Source organism: Oncorhynchus clarkii, chromosome 16, assembly GCF_045791955.1.
Source record: "Oncorhynchus clarkii lewisi isolate Uvic-CL-2024 chromosome 16, UVic_Ocla_1.0, whole genome shotgun sequence".
In the NCBI taxonomy this organism is placed as follows: Eukaryota; Metazoa; Chordata; class Actinopteri; order Salmoniformes; family Salmonidae; genus Oncorhynchus; species Oncorhynchus clarkii.
The window spans coordinates 50,318,718-50,335,612 of NC_092162.1; the positions used below are offsets into that span (position 1 = coordinate 50,318,718).

Consider the following 16,895-nt stretch of genomic DNA (forward strand, 5'->3'; position numbering starts at 1 on the left):
AATTTAAGGCTATTCCAAACGAGAAATTGCAAAAAAAACTGAAGATCTTTGAAAATTGCCAGGCGAGCCATTTAGCTCGTCTGGTTGGCTCGCATCACCGGGCTGCTGGGTTTCCCTTTGTATTCCTTGATAGTTTGCTAGCCCTGCCACATCCGACGAGTGTAAGACTAGCATCACTACTCAAGACGGTTCTGACCTAGAATACGTGGACAACTACAAATACCTAGTTGTCTGGCAAGACTGTAAACTCTCCTTCCAGACTCATCAAACATCTCCAATCCAAAATCAAATCTAGAATCGGCTTTCTATTTCGCAACAAATGCTCCTTCTCTCACGCCGCCAAACGTACCCTAGTAAAACTGACTATCCTACCGATCCTCGACTTCGGCAATGTCATCTACAAAATAGCTTCCAATACTCTACTCAGCAACTTGGATGCAGTCTATCACAGTGCCATCCATTTTGTTACCAAAGCGCCTTATACCACCCACCACTGCGACCTGTATGCTCTAGTCGGCTGGCCCTCGCTACATATTCGTCGCCAGACCCACTGGCTCCAGGTCATCTACAAGTCTATGCTAGGTAAAGCTCCGCCTCATCTCAGCTCACTGGTCACGATAACAACACCCACCCGTAGCACGCGCTCCAGCAGGTATATCTCACTTGTCATCCCCAAAGCCAACACTTCCTTTGGCCGCCTTATCTTACAGTTCTCTGCTGCCAGTAACTGGAACGAATTGCAAAAATCACTGGAGCTGGAGACTTACATTTCCCTCACTAACTTTAAACATCAGCTATCTGAGCAGCTAACTGATCGCTACAGCTATACATAGTTCATCTGTAAATAGCCCACCCAATCTACCTACCTCATCCCCATATTGTTTTATTTACTTTTCTGCTCTTTTGCACACCATCATCTGCTCATCTATCACTCCAGTGTTAATCTGCTAAATTGTAATTACTTTGCTACTATGGCCTATTTATTGCCATACCTCCTCATGCCATTTGCACACACTGTATATAGACTCTTTTTTTCTATTGTGTTATTGACTGTACACTAGTTATTCCATGTAACTCTGTGTTGTTGTTTCTGTCGCACTGCTTTGCTTTATCTTGGCCAGGTTGCAGTTGTAAATGAGAACTTGTTCTCAACTAGTTTACCTGGTTAAATAAAGATTTTAAAGAGCCAACTTTGCAGGATTCGATCTTAGTCCGTTACTGATGCTTTGTCTGTTTGATGGCTCGTCGGAGGTCGTAACGGGATTTCTTAAAAGCGTCCAGATTAGTGTCCCACTCCTTGAAAGCGGCAGCTCTAGCCTTTAGCTCAGTGTGAATTCTGCCAGTAATCCATGGCTTCTGATTGGGATATGTATGTTCGGTTAATGTGGGGACGACGTCATCGATGCACTTATTAATGAAGTATAACTATGTCCTTAAGTGTTGTGCAGATAGCTGATGTGTGTGTGTGTGTGTGCGTGTGTGTGCGTACGTACGTAAACTACTGTAGGTATGTGGGTGAACCTGTCCCTCTTTCCTGTCATGGCTGGTCTGGCCCTCTGCACTGCAACAGAGATCAGTTTCAACATGCTGGGCTTCTCCGCAGCCCTCTCCACCAACATCATGGACTGGTAGACACACACACACACACACACACACACACACACAATAGTACCCACGTGCAGCCCTCTCCACCAACATCATGGACTGGTAGACACACACACACACACACACAATAGTACCCACGTGCAGCCCTCTCCACCAACATCATGGACTGGTAGACACACACACACACACACACACACAATAGTACCAGCATTGATAACTTTTGTCACATTTCACAGTTTTGTCTTTTCAAGGCAATGTAACACCACATGTAACACCTTCATATTCCCTTTCAGTTTACAGAATGTTTTTTCAAAGAAGCTACTAAGTGGAGATACCTACAAATTCAGGTAAGTTGTTTTTAGTTACTCCATATTTTAGTAAATGAATGTAGGCCTGTTATGCCAGTTTTATATCCTGTATTAGATTATAATACCTGTTTTAATTGTATCATAGGAATAAAAAAGCACAATACATCAGTGTATTAACAGATGTGTAAATAATGTGAGGAGTTGAGGAATTTGATGTTTACTGTAGACTATAGTATGTGAAACTGTACTGAATAAAATACTTGTTCCTGTGTCCTGTTTAGCCCTCCAGATCTGCAGTTCTACACCAGTGCAGCTGCAGTCATTATGCTCATACCTGCCTGGGTCTTCCTCATGGTCAGTCACATATACTGTACAGTGCCTTCAGAAATTATTCACATCCCTTGACTTTTTCCACATTTGGTTGTTACAGCCTGAATTTAAAATGGATTACATTGAAATGTTGTGTCACTGGCCTACACACAATTACCCCATAATGTCAAAGTGGAATTTTGTTTTTAGAATTGTTTACAAATTAATAAAAAATGAAAAGCTGAGATGTCTAGAGTGAATAAGCATTCAAGCCTAAATAAATTCAGGAGTAAAAATGTTCTTAACACGTCACATACTAAGTTGCATGCATGCACTCTGTGTTGCAATACGTGTTTAACATGATTTTTGAATGATTACCTCATCTCTGTACCTCACAATTATCTGTAAGGTCCCTCAGTCGAGCAGTGAATTTCAAACACAGATTCAACCACAAAGACCAGGGAGGTTTTACAATCCCTCGCAAAGAAAGGCACCTAATTTGTAGATGGGTACAAACATTTAAAAGCAGACATTGAATATCTCTTTGATCATGGTGGAGTTATTACACTTTTGATGGTGTATAAATACACCCTGTCACTACAAAGACACAGGCGTCCTTTCTAACTCAGTTGCCGGAGAGGAAGGAAACCGCTCAGGGATTTCACAATGAGACCAATGGTGACTTTAAAACAGAGTTTAATGGCTGTGATAGGAGAACACTAAGGATAGATCAACAACATTGTAGTTACTCCACAATACTAACCTACATGACAAAGTGAAAAGGAAGCTTGTACATAATAAAAATATTATGCATCCTGTTTGCAAATAAGGCACTAAAGTAAAACTGCAAAAAATGTGGCAAAGAAATTAACTTTATGTAATCGCTGCCAAAGGTGACTCTAACATGTATTGACTCGGGTGTGAATACTTAAATAAATTAGAAATTTCATTTTCAATAAATCTGCTAAAATGTAAAAACATGTTTTCACTTTGTCATTATGGGTACTGTGTGTAGATGGGTGAGGAAAAATATATTTAATCCATTTTGATTTCAGCCTGTAACACAACAAAATGTGGAATAAGGGGTATGAATACTTTCTGAAGGCACTATACTAATGTACTGTTGAGTATATTACATTTGTAAATGGCTTAATATAGAAGCTTGTCTGTTCTACGAAATATATTCCCAAATGTATTCTCAATTATTTTATTTTCTCTGTTACGCTGTGTGCTCTGAACTGATATGCATGATTGTTGCTGACACTCCGATGTTCAGAAGAAGAATTAGTCTATAATGCGCATCACCGCGCGACGCTCAACTCAACAGTAGTGTGTAGCTGCTGGCAAAGCAATTCAAAGCCTATACTTCATCACTCAGAATGCAACTTTCCAGTGCTACTATTTTTCCCATGTAGCCTATTGTTATTAAAACCAATTTAGACAACTCCATAGTAGAATAGTTGACCTATTTACCTGGTCAGCCTGTGTGTTCTATGTGAGAGAAATACTCCTCAAGGCGGAGGAAAACATGTATTTTGACAAGCAGTCAATGCACAACAATTCTTAATGCAATCGTGGGAAAACACTTTTGAAGACAGTTTTGGCCATTGTTAAGTCAAGAGGGGATCCCAGTCTTCCATTGCTACTACATTTATTTCTAAACTCCTTCAATTGCACAAGTGGCATTGTTTTTACAAATACAGTTGCAACCAGTGTTTCAAGCATTGTTAGGTGTAGCTTGTGGTAGAAATTCTATAGGAAGAGAGACTGCAGATTCTTACAAACAACAAATGTATTATAAGATTTGCAAAAACTAAAGCAATCAACCATAACTAAGAATAGTTCAGAGTTGAATGCTCAACAATCTGAGTTGTCTCTCTCCTCTTATAGAAAGTACATTCTTTAATCTTTGTGACAGTTAGCAGATGTGCAGAAACAGGCCCTGGGAAAATAGTTTTTAAAAGAAATTGAGCTCTTCTGTGTAGATCAAGAGAGCTAATATCGCCACCATCCTCTGTTCCTACTGCTGATCGTAAACACAGGTCGTCACATACTGCCGTCGCGCCCAAGTGTCTCATAAATCTTAGATTTATGACTACAGTACCAGTTAAAGTTTGGACACACCTACTCATTCCAGGGTTTTTCTTTATTTTGAATATGATGTCTGGCAAGTTTCTTCGTCTTTTTACACCAATAACAAATGAACTATATACTGTACAACACAAAACCCTCAAAACAGTTTTAGCGATTGCTTCGTTGCGGCGTGATACAAAGCTGGACTATTTGTAAACATCATTCCTGCTCTCGCCCATGTATACTAACAATTTGAATATGTTACCTATTAGTATACACTGTCTTTGAATCTCGCAAGGATTATCCAACCCCAATACCAGCTCCAATTCTGTCGCCATGTAACATTATCCGGGTATTGTTACTGGTCCTATGGGTAGTAGTCTTATTGCTTTTGATTCTGTCCGTTTCCCCACTAAATATAATACTTTTCCTGTCGTACATTTAGCCATTTCAACTCTATTGCCTCTACTCACTTTTCCAATGACCAACGGCCCCACACCTTAAACAGGGTGACTTTCACTGTGACTGTATTAACCACACACACGGCTGCCAAGAGAGCGGAATTGGATTCTACTCAAAACCTCCTTTACTATTTCATTCAAATGAAAAATGTTTCAAACCTCCCGTCAAAGCATACGTACAAATTTGATCAACATGCTCACATACCCAAGCTGTGTTCGAATACAATTACATATCGGCCATGTTCAACGGGTGTTGAGCATTAGTAAATTCAACAGTTAATCTGCGCTCTGGCACATTCAGACTAGAATGCTCTGAAATCGGAGCAGATAGCCAGAGCGAATTTACGAAGCACCCGATTTTACAATGTTCATTGAGAACGCACAATGACTATACCATTTATCTAAGCTAAGAATGACATAAATAAATAAATAACGTTGGGTAGTTGGCATATAGTTAATATATCAATTTAACACTCAGAGTGCAAAATTGGGGCCCACTATACATGTTCGTGCACAGTAGGCTGTCTTTGGGTATGGTCCCTGTCAGCCAATTCTGTTCATAATATAAATCTCTTGTCAATGGTGAGAAATATGTGGTGCAATGTAAGCCAGTCTGTGACATAACTGCCTTTCTGTTTCCAACAGCTGCCAGCAGTTGAGGAAATTTTGCCAATATAGTCATAATGCTCAATATCCTGTATGTCCCATGCATAGTACCAATCACATGTTGAGACCGTGTCGAACAGCATCATGAGATGACATGTCTCACGAGGCTGTACAACACTGAGGCCTTTTCCTTTGCAAAGAATATTAATCCCCAATTTACAGAAAAGTCTCTTCCTGACAAATTTACAGGACAACATGCAGAGTAAATTAATTGATGTAGGTGTTATCAACTTTAACAGGTAGGGGCATCGTGAGCAACTATTTCATAGTCACTCCTGAGGCTCCCACAGTGCTGACTGATTCATTTGGCATGGGAGGTTCGGACGTAGATTCAGAGTTTATGAAGGACATTGCAGCGCCAGTATCTACTAGAAAATGGATTAACTCACCATTGACGAAAAAACAAACCATCGGCTCCTCACGGGGGTTTAAAAAAATCTTGAAATGCTGTCCAAGGGTGTCAGTTGTCTCTACCTTGTGTCAGTTCATATGTGGGTTGTTTTCGGTGGAGGTCCGGTTTTGGCTCCCATTGTGAAACCTTGTCCAAACACACATACACACACACACAAAGCAATAGTGTTTAATTAGGAACGTCTTCCTTTCTTATAATTCAAATTATATACTACCGTTCAAAAGTATGTGGTCACTTAGAAATTACCTTGTTTATCATTAAAACACACATGAAATGAGTTGCAAAATGAATAGGAATATAGGCAAGATGTTGACAAGGTTATAAATTTAAAAATAAAAAAAAATTAACAAATAATTGTGTCCTTCAAACTTTGCTTTCGTCATAGAAACCTCAATTTGCAGCAATTACAGCCTTGCAGACCTTTGGCATTCTAGTTGTTGATTTGTTGAGGTAATCTGAAGAGATTTCACCCCATGCTTCCTGAAGCACTTCCCACAAATTGGATTGGCTTGGGAAATCTTTTTGTATCCAAATCCGGCTTTAAACTTCTTCACAACAGTATCTCAGACCTGCCTGGTGTGTTTCTTGTTCTTCATGATGCTCTCTGCGCTTTTAACGGACCTCTGAGACTATCACAGTGCAGATGCATTTATACGGAGACTTGATTACACACAGGTGGATTGTATTTATCATCATTAGTCATTTAGGTCAACATTGGATCATTCAGAGATCCTCACTGAACTTCTGGAGAGAGTTTGCTGCACTGAAAGTAAAGGGGCTGAATAATTTTGCATGCCCAATTTTTCAGTTTTTGATTTGTTAAAAAAGTTTGAAATATCCAATAAATGTCGTTCCACTTCATGATTGTGTCCCACTTGTTGTTGATTCTTCACAAAAAAATACAGTTTTAAATCTTTATGTTTGAAGCCTGAAATGTGGCAAAAGGTCGCAAAGTTCAAGGGGGCCGAATACTTTCGCAAGGCACTGTATAATCGTGAGAATTCAGCCACCAATTGTGCAAGTTCTCCCACTTAAAAAGATGAGAGAGGCCTGTCATTTTCATCATAGGTTCACTTCAACTATGACAGACAAAATGAGAGAAAAAAATCCAGAAAATCACATTGTAGGATTTTTTATGAATTTATTTGCAAATTATGGTGGAAAATAAGTATTTGGTCACCTACAAACAAGCAAGATTTCTGGCTCTCACAGACCTGTAACTTTAAGAGGCTCCTCTGTCCTCCACTCGTTACCTGTATTAATGGCACCTGTTTGAACTTGTTATCAGTATAAAAGACACATGTCCACAACCTCAAACAGTCACACTCCAAACTCCTCTATGGCCAAGACCAAAGAGCTGTCAAAGGACACCAGAAACAAAATTGTAGACCTGCACCAGGCTGGGAAGACTGAATCTACAATAGGTAAGCAGCTTGGTTTGAAGAAATCAACTGTGGGAGCAATTATTAGGAAATGGAAGACATACAAGACCACCGATAATCTCCCTCGATCTGGGGCTCCACGCAAGATCTCACCCCGTGGGGTCAAAATGATCACAAGAACGGTGAGCAAAAATCCCAGAACCACACAGGGGGACCTAGTGAATGACCTGCAGAGAGCTGGGACCAAAGTAACAAACGCCTACCATCAGTAACACACTACGCCGCCGGGGACTCAAATCCTGCAGTGCCAGACGTGTCCCCCTGCTTAAGCCAGTACATGTCCAGGCCCGTCTGAAGTTTGCTAGAGAGCATTTGGATGATCCAGAAGAAGATTGGGAGAATGTCATATGGTCAGATGAAACCAAAATAGAACTTTTTGGTAAAAACTCAACTCGTCGTGTTTGGAGGACAAAGAATGCTGAGTTGCATCCAAAGAACACCATACATACTGTGAAGCATGGGGGTGGAAACATCATGCTTTGGGGCTGTTTTTCTGCAAAGGGACCAGGATGACTGATCCGTGTAAAGGAAAGAATGAATGGGGCCATGTATCGTGAGATTTTGAGTGAAAACCTACTTCCATCAGCCAGGGCATTGAAGATTAAACGTGGCTGGGTCTTTCAGCATGACAATGATCCCAAACACACCGCCCGGGCAACGAAGGAGTGGCTTCGTAAGAAGCATTTCAAGGTCCTGGAGTGGCCTAGCCAGTCTCCAGATCTCAACCCCATAGAAAATCTTTGGAGGGAGTTGAAAGTCCATGTTGCCCAGCAACAGCCCCAAAACATCACTGCTCTATAGGAGATCTGCATGGAGGAATGGGCCAAAATACCAGCAACAGTGTGTGGAAAACCTTGTGAAGACTTACAGAAAACGTTTGACCTCTGTCATTGCCAACAAAGGGTATATAACAAAGTATTGAGAAACTTTTGTTATTGACCAAATACTTATTTTCCACCATAATTTGCAAATAAATTTATTAAAAATCCTTGTGCCTTGCAAAACTATTCAGACCCCTTGTTTTTTTTCTTCACATTTTGTGTTAAAGTAGTATTAAAATGGATTTGATTGTCATTTTTAGTCAACAATATTCACAATACTCTGTCAAAGTGGCATAAAAAAATTGCTTAAAAACAAAACATGAATACAAAAATGCATAACTAAAATATATTAGTTGCATAAGAATTCAGCCACATTGTTTAAGCAAGCCAAAATTAGTTCAGGAGTAAAAAGTTACATGGACTCACTCTTAGGGTTTGACATGATTTTTAAATGACTAACCCTTCCTCTGTCCACAATACATTTCAAGCATAGGTTCAACTACAAAGACCAGGGAGCTTTCAAAAGCTTCAAAGAAGAACAGTGATTGGTAGATGGGTAACAATAACACAATTGAATATCTCTTTAAGCATGGTCAAGGTAATAATCATGCTGTGAATTATGTATTAAGCTACCCAGACAGAGTGAAAAGAACACAAATGCACAGAATAAGAGTATTTTTTTTGCGGTAATTGAGAACACACATATAGGAACACTTGATCTCGCACGCCCAACAAAAGATAAGAAAGGTAGAATACTGAACATAAATCAGCAAAAAGTAGGTTATTAGAGTTTGACTATTCCATTTAATACAATAGATAATGAATAGCCTACAAAACAAAGACAAACGTTTTGAAATAATCTGGCATAAATTTGATAGAGGCCGGACAATTTGCAGGCAGACATGTGTTATCAATATTTATTTTCCAGTCAATGCTGGAGCCTAAATGATAGCCTATTATGTTTAGGAAGTTCATGTCCATGGAAAAACGACTGTGCAGGGCCCACAATGCAGCTCTCTACCCTAGAGTATATTGTGTAGCATAGTGTATACCGGTCTCCATTTGTTTTGAATATACACTGAACAAAAATATAAACGTAACATACAACAATTTCAAAGATTTTACTGAGTTACAGTTCATATCAGGAAATCAGTCAATTTAAATAAATTCATTAGTCCCTAATCTATGGATTTAACATGACTGGGAATAAAGACATGCATCTGTTGGTCACAGATGCCTTAAAAAAAAAAGTAGGGGCGTGGATCAGAAAACCAGTCGGTTTTCTGGTGTAGCCACCATTTGCCTCATGCAGCGCGACACACCTAATTTGCATAGAGTTGATTTGTGGCCTGTTGAATGTTGTTCCATTCCTCTTTAGTAGCTGTGAGAAGTTGCTGGATATTGGCGGGAACTGGAACACGCAGTCGTACACATCAATCCAAAGCATACCAAACATACTCAATAGGTGACATGTCTGGTGAACATGCAGGCCATGGAAGAACTGGGACATTTTCAGCTTCCAGGAATTGTGTACAGATCCTTGTGACATGGGGCTGTGCATTATTATGCTGAAACATGAGGTGATGGCAGTGGATGAATGGCACGACAATGGGCCTCAGGATCTCGTCACGGTATCTTTGTGCATTCAAATTGCCATTGATATAATGTAATTGTGTTTGTTGTCCTTAGCTTATGCATGTCCATACAATAACCCCACCGCCACCAACGTTGACATCAGCAAACCGCTCTCCCACACAACGCCATACACGCTCTCTGCCATCTGCCCGGTACAGTTGAAACCAGGATTCATCCGTGAAGAGCACACTCCTCCAGTGGCCATCTGCATTGCTTGCTGTTGGGGGCTTTTGGCTGGGTTTCTGTATAGCACTTTGTGACATCGGCTGATGTAAAAAGGGCTTTATAAATACATATTATTGATTGATCGAAGGTGGGCATTTGCCCATTGAAGTCGGTAACCAAGCCAAACTGCAAGTAAGTCAAGAACCTGGTGAGGACAATGAGCACGCTTCCCTGAGACAGTTTCTGACAGTTTGTGCAGAAATACTTTAGTTGTGCAAATCTACAGTTTCATCAGCTGTCCGGGTGGCTGGTCTCAGACAATCCCGCAGGTGAAGAAGGTGGCTGTGGAGGTCCTGGGCTGACGTGGTTACACGTAGTCTGCAGTTGTGAGCTGGTTGGGCTTACTGCCAAATTTTCAAAAACGACGTTGGCCCATTGAACATTGGACGCTGAACATTCAATTCTCTGGTAACTGCTCTGGTGGACATTCCTACAGTCAGCATGCCAATTGCAAGATCCCTCAACTGGAGACATCTGTGGCATTGTTTTGTGACAAAACTACAAATTTTAAAGTGGCCTTTTCTAGTACCCAGCACAAGGTGCACCTAATGAGCATACTGTTTAATCAGCTTTTTTATATGCCACACCTGTCAGATGGATGGATTATCTTGGCAAAGGAGAAATGCTCATTAACAGGGATGTAAATGAATTTGTGCACAACATTTTAGAGAAATAGTTTTTTTGTGCGTATGGCACATTTCTGTGATCTTTTATTTCAGCTCATGAAACTTTTGACCAACACTTTACAAGTTGCGTTTATATTTTTGTTCAGTGTAGTATTGTGTTGTGCAGCCAAAGCTACTGATGGCAGATGCAAATTATAAAATACTATTACTAACATAATGATCGCCAAAACACTGGTATTATGTTGACAAATTGTTGCTTTAAAAACAAGCAATGAAAATGTGTCAGCCTTTTTACGTTGGAATGAAAGTGGTAAGTTAGCAACTTACCTGATATTTGGTTTGGGGGAGTGCCAACAGTTTGAAGATGTTCTCCCATGCTCCTTTGTGTTTCCAGGACATTTCAGTGATTGGGAAGAGTGGGCGTTCGTTCAGCTGGAGTCCAGACATCGTTCTGCTGCTGCTGTTTGATGGGGCCCTGTTCCACCTGCAGAGTGTCACCGCCTACGCCCTCATGGGACGCATCTCTCCCGTCACCTTTAGGTAAGAGTCTGACACACACAGGCAGGGGGCATCTCAATACAGTTAGCCATTATTCCCATCAGTTATTTTACCTCAGTACAGATGAAGGAAAGTAGATAAGGATAGAGAGCCACGTGAGTTTGAGATGCCCCCCCCCCCCACCCACTCACTTTCAAGTGGGACTATTGCACTTTCAGGTGGCACTATTATCCTTGACAGTCATTGCATTTAGACAGGCAGACAGTCTGTCAGACAGAAGCCACATTCAATAAATATTTAGTGCGGCCTGCAGCAGCGTCTAACACCCTCCCCTTGCCTCCACAGTGTAGCCAGCACAGTGAAGCACGCCCTGTCTGTCTGGCTGAGCATCATCTTGTTCAGTAACCACATCACGGTGCTCAGCGCTGCCGGCACGGCCCTGGTGTTTGTGGGCGTGCTGCTGTACAACAAGGCCAAGCAGTTTCAGAGACACACCTTAAAGGCCCTGGCCCACGCCCAGGCTCAGGGCCACAACTACAAACCACTACTGCAGGATCACAAGCTCAAAGCATCGGACCGATAGACTCCCCAGGAGACCAGGGGGGGAGAGACCAGAGGTCTCTTCTCTCTAACTTTGATCATGTAGAACCTGATACGCAGACGATTTGACTAGACCATGTTTTGACTCGCGCCAGCATTATGACGAATGAGGGAAGTCAATGGTCAACAGCACGGTAGAAGGATCTGTCACTCAAGTGAGGTTTCGTTCAGTAGGAATGGTCCATTTGGGAGGCTGGTTTCTCTTGAGGTTTCATTCGGCCTCACTTTGATGCATTCTCTGATACCTATGTGAACTTGTCTTAGTGTGTGGTCTGACCGCGGACCACTGTTTCACAGTGGACTGGTGCAGCAGGTGTGAGCAAACTTTTTGGCTTGAGGGCCACATCCGGATTTCTAAATTGAACGGGGGCCACACAGATTTATTTTTGACTGATATGTTTGTCAAAATCCATTTTTGTGCCAGAAACATTCCAGTTATTTTTAAATATATAGGTCCATTTATATTTCGACATACTTTCTATCTAGTTTTAGACGTTCAAGTGTGGCCTGGAGTGTTATTTTTTTTTATTTTTTACCCAAAACAATTTCCCCCCTCCCCAAAAAACTACTTATTTTAATTTGTTTATTTTTTACTTCCTGTGGGTCGGATTGAATGGGCTCATGGGCCAGATCTGGCCAGACCGTAGTTTGCCCAGCCCCGGGGCCTCATTTATCAAAGTTGCATGCGCACAAAAAAAGACTCAACTTTCCTGCGCCAGTTAGGCCTCAAAGTTTGGTGTTTATCCATTTTGAAGTTGACGGGAAAGTGTGAGTATCTCCACGCAAATCTCAGGCCAAGCGTACACACTACTTCTAATGGTTGATCAACTATATTGCAAGCAAATATTATCATTTCTTTCTCGTCTGAGTGTGCCAGAACGCAGAAAAACTGATGAATTTACGAACGCTCAACACCCATTGAATATGGCCGGTGTCGGTAAACGTCGGCAAAAGAGCGTAATTAAATTGTTGCCAGCAGCACAGTTACAGTCACCAACCCTCTGGATAACATGAAAACAGCCTAACCAGCTCTGCTAGGACCAGTAAAATGGTCAGAGTGAGGTGTTCTCTCATTTGTGTCTGGAAATAGTTAGTCAGTTAGCTTGGGTGCTTGACTGCCATTGTGTGGTCAGAAAGCTCGGATCAACCCTACTGCTTGGCCAGAACGTCCAGTGTGCACTCTTGAGAGCGAAACACTCTGAATTTACGAACGTACAATCTGACAACTCTCTGAATTTACGATCGCCCTCTGAGCGCCCCCTCTGACACTCTAGATTGAATTTATGAACACACCCTTAATCTCCGAGCATATACCAAGGCAGGCGATAGAAACACAATCACTTGTTTATAAACAAAATATTGAACAAGAATTTGTATTTTTAATGGAAGTGTGGGCTGCATTTAATTTTAAATTGTTCAATAGACAATAAATCTTACAAAATGTGCGACAAGTGTTTGGCACTCGCTATAGGCGGTATGCATTTTTTGTAAAGAAATGTCACTACAAAAGATTAAAACATTCTGCCCACACCTCTACAGAAATGTGATCACATTTGCCATTGAGCTTTCATTTGCAACTATCATGGCCCAGTTCCAACATCTCCAAATCAAACAGCAAATGAAGGCGTTGTTGTTACCATAAGTGAATCAATAAGTTTTACAGGCAGGGTTGTTCACGAACTCACAAATTATAGTGTATCAATGAAAACATGATTATGTTCCGTGCCACAGTTTGATAAATCTCAATAATTTTGTTGCACAGGCAAATCGGGGCCGTACTACCGCATTTCAGCCCCCAGAATTGTTTTAAATAATAATAATTCTGTTTAATAATGCTAAACAAGTTTTAAAGCTAATTTCCTGCAATTCTACACTATTTGACATGGGTCAGTGATAAATGTGCTTTTCTATAGCTCATCTCATGCTATTGGTCACATTTTCTCCATGAGGCTGAGAGAAGATTTTGCAGTTTAAAGCATATTTCCTGCAATTGTACATATTTGTTATATCATATGCATATGCTATCTGGGGGGCCCCTGACCTCCAGGGGACCCACAACCCAAAAAAGGTTAGGGGCCCCTGGGCATGTGCCCTGTTTGACCGTTTGGTAATCCAGCCCTGACGTAAATCCTAGAATCTCCCAAGTATGCCAAAATTGAGTAAGAAATGTATGTATAGTTGATAAATGAGGCCCCTGGTCTGGTGTGTTTAAACAGGCACTCGGCCAGATGGCCAGATCTTCACTTCACTGTTACACTGTCAATTCCTTTTGTTGTTTCATTCCTTCGCCTGTTTTCAAATAATGTGAAAACTCAGGATTTCTCTACATGTTCATTGGTGGAAGTGGTTCAATACAAGTCTATTTTTTCTGCATACTTGCCTTTTAGGATTTAATTTTTTCCATTGGTATTAATAAAAAATTGTTATAGGCACATATTCTCGTTGACAAAACGGCTTTATTCTCACGATTTCATTAGCCACCGTCCATCATAATGTAGAACAGTTAAGGCATTTATTAATTCCAATAGGGCATTAGCTCAGCTGTTTACCAACTAGTCACAAGTGAAAAGCAAATATTTGAGGCATTAGCCTGGCTACAAAGGTGTGTCTTACCCTCAGGGGAGAAGAGGTAGGGAGAGTAATGTTTATTTGTTTTCCCAAAGCTCACTTTTGACACTGAACTTCTCACAGCAATGTGAAATATTTGAAAGCCTTGAGTGCAGTCTGCAGAGATCATATCATCTGCAGTTCTTATAAATTCACCTATAAAAAAAATATTCTCAAAGCTTTCTCTGATACTATTGTTTGTTCTTTTTCTTGCACGAAACCTGAAAGGTTCCTTCAGTTTATTTATAGATAGATTGATTTGGTATGTTGTGGCATTGTGTAGCCTTCCACACCCATGTCTTACTTTATGTGCCACATTGAATCCTGTTATTCACTATGAGTCAGTTGAATATTTGGTTTAAAAGGGACTTCACTGTAAAGTGCCAATGACTTGGTGTACTTTATTTAAAGTGCTGTAATTCAAGTACTGTACATGAAACTGTTATTTGTCTTGAGTACATTCCTTTGTCTTTGCATTCTTTTTTAACAGCGCATTTCATTTTAGTTGTGAAACGCCCAAGGTCTCAACCATTTTAACCATTTCCTCTGTAATTTCTATATATTACCATTTGGGTGATAAAATCTAATATTTGCATTAAACAAGCTCAATTATATCAATTCTGTTGAGGAATCTACAAGTACTGGTTTATTCCACTGCCTGCCTGTAGACAGAGAATAAGCGAGCAGACAGTGGGTGTACATCTCCTGCATTCTATCCTGGTTCTCGTCCTTGCCTTGTAACTGAATAATACCAGCATAACCAGGTGTGTGACTTTCCTCGCTATTTTAGCAATTAAGCACCAGGGAGAAACAAAAACCAGCAGTACATCGGCCCCCAAGGACGGGCATATTCATTCCAGAAACCGTTTAAGAACTAATCGGAAGCAAAATAAATTAAAACAAGATTTTATATTGGACAAATGTAGGTAGGTCCCTCCGTTCTGTTTGCTTCCATTTTAAAAAATCCCCAAAATCGGCATAATGAATTACGCCCCTGGAGTTGTGCACCCCTGACACAGCCGGAATTCAACCCTTGCAGATTTTTGGGGTGTGTTTGATTTACACCCCAGAGTATCCTGGATAGATGGAGTTGCCAACTTAATTAGAAAATGGCAGTCCTGTGGGTTGAAAGAGCTAGGTGCAAGGATTGAAATCCAACCTAATCTTATTCAACCTCTCTATTGAGCTTAGGTTTAGTGAAACTGGATCTCATTTTTGTCCTTTGTCTACAGTGAAAGTGTGGTCAGTTGGATAGGATAAAGCGAAACTACAGAACTGACTACATTTTGTAAGGGGAAGCTGACATAAAAAGGAAATGTCTGTTTGCTTGAGTGAATGGCACTGGCATTTCCTTGGTTTTGTTATATTGTGGTGCTTTTCTCAGACTAACAACAAGTTCAGCAAAGGAAAGTTCCCAATATGTGGATGTCTCAAGTTTGGACAGATCATTTATGTGAATTTGACTAGAATGTAATCTTATGTTCCCTGACTATTGTAATCAATCAATGTTTATAGCTACAAGTTGAAAGTTCTTTCTGACTCCTGTTGACTGATTTTGTTTTCTTAATTATTTTACAAGTGCCACTTTACTTGCACATGAATTTTTCCTTTAGGGCTGTTTCTCTGAATTCATGTTCTTGCCAAAATGTGATTTTCACTGATGGTCCAGTGTTGATATGATTACTGTAATTAAGATATTTACTGTAGACTTCAAAATGTTTAACCGATGGGGTATATCGAAGGCTACATAATTTCTACTGTTAAGTGAAATTCTCACCAGGTGACCTTTTTTCATCTCATTCTCTGAGAATTTGCTCAGAACCTCGTTTTTTGGTTGTATTTTCTAAGTACTGTATCACTCATAAAACAGAGGCCTCTGTCGTTTTTTTAAATAAACCTGTGGACTAAGATTTCATGTTGATGCATTCCCCAAAATGATTGTGTTGGTTGTCATATGAACCAGACATAGTTTTACACTGATTTATCACCACTTTTCTAATTTAATAGCAATATGTCACAATTCACAATATTATACCTCTCAAAATCTGTGAGTCACAAGGATGAAAGGGAAAAGTATTGTGTAGGAGTACGCAGAGATTGACATTCAAGTCTGAAAGGCACTTAACCATCGGGCAAGACAGGAGTTTTGGCTGCCTGAAGGTTATGATAATTTGCCGAAAATGTAAATGAGCTATTTACTTGCAGAAATGCCATATATTGTCTGCCTTGCACCTAAATATAGGGTAGCAATCAAAAAAAGAATAATCACCTACTCAATGGGGCAACCTCAGGGCAGGCTTGCATGACTACTCAATTCACTTGCCCCAGGCAATAGGGCAACCCTTAATTTCAATTCCTGGTAAGGGATGGAAATATATCATAATAGACCTACTGCTAATATAACAAAAAATGTATTGTGAAAAGGGGAAATGTTCATTAAAATTGTCAGTGAGGATGCTAATTGTATATTTTGGGGAGCTGTTCATGTGAATTTTATCTGAGATGTAATGATGTTTAATAATCGATAATGTTATGCACATGATTAATAAAATATATTTTTCTTCCGCATTTATATTGTTTTTTGTTTGCTTGTACTGTATCTGTCGT

General features: G+C 40.3%; 1 protein-coding gene across 5 annotated transcripts in view; it reads left to right on the top strand.

Moving 5' to 3' along the window:
• LOC139368645 (solute carrier family 35 member E2A-like) overlaps positions 1-16,856 on the top strand; it is a 35,482-nt gene extending 18,626 nt beyond the window's left edge. For 2 of the 5 annotated variants that reach the window (XM_071107778.1, XM_071107777.1), the window contains exons 5-9: positions 1,508-1,628; positions 1,899-1,952; positions 2,195-2,267; positions 10,978-11,123; positions 11,427-16,856. In XM_071107778.1, the coding sequence (XP_070963879.1) occupies positions 1,508-1,628; positions 1,899-1,952; positions 2,195-2,267; positions 10,978-11,123; positions 11,427-11,664 (632 nt within the window). In that variant the 3' untranslated portion in view covers positions 11,665-16,856. The remainder of the gene's footprint in view (positions 1-1,507; positions 1,629-1,898; positions 1,953-2,194; positions 2,268-10,977; positions 11,124-11,426) is intronic. The other 3 variants (XM_071107780.1, XM_071107779.1, XM_071107781.1) reach the window with 2 other exon arrangements.
• Positions 16,857-16,895: the final 39 nt, after the last annotated feature.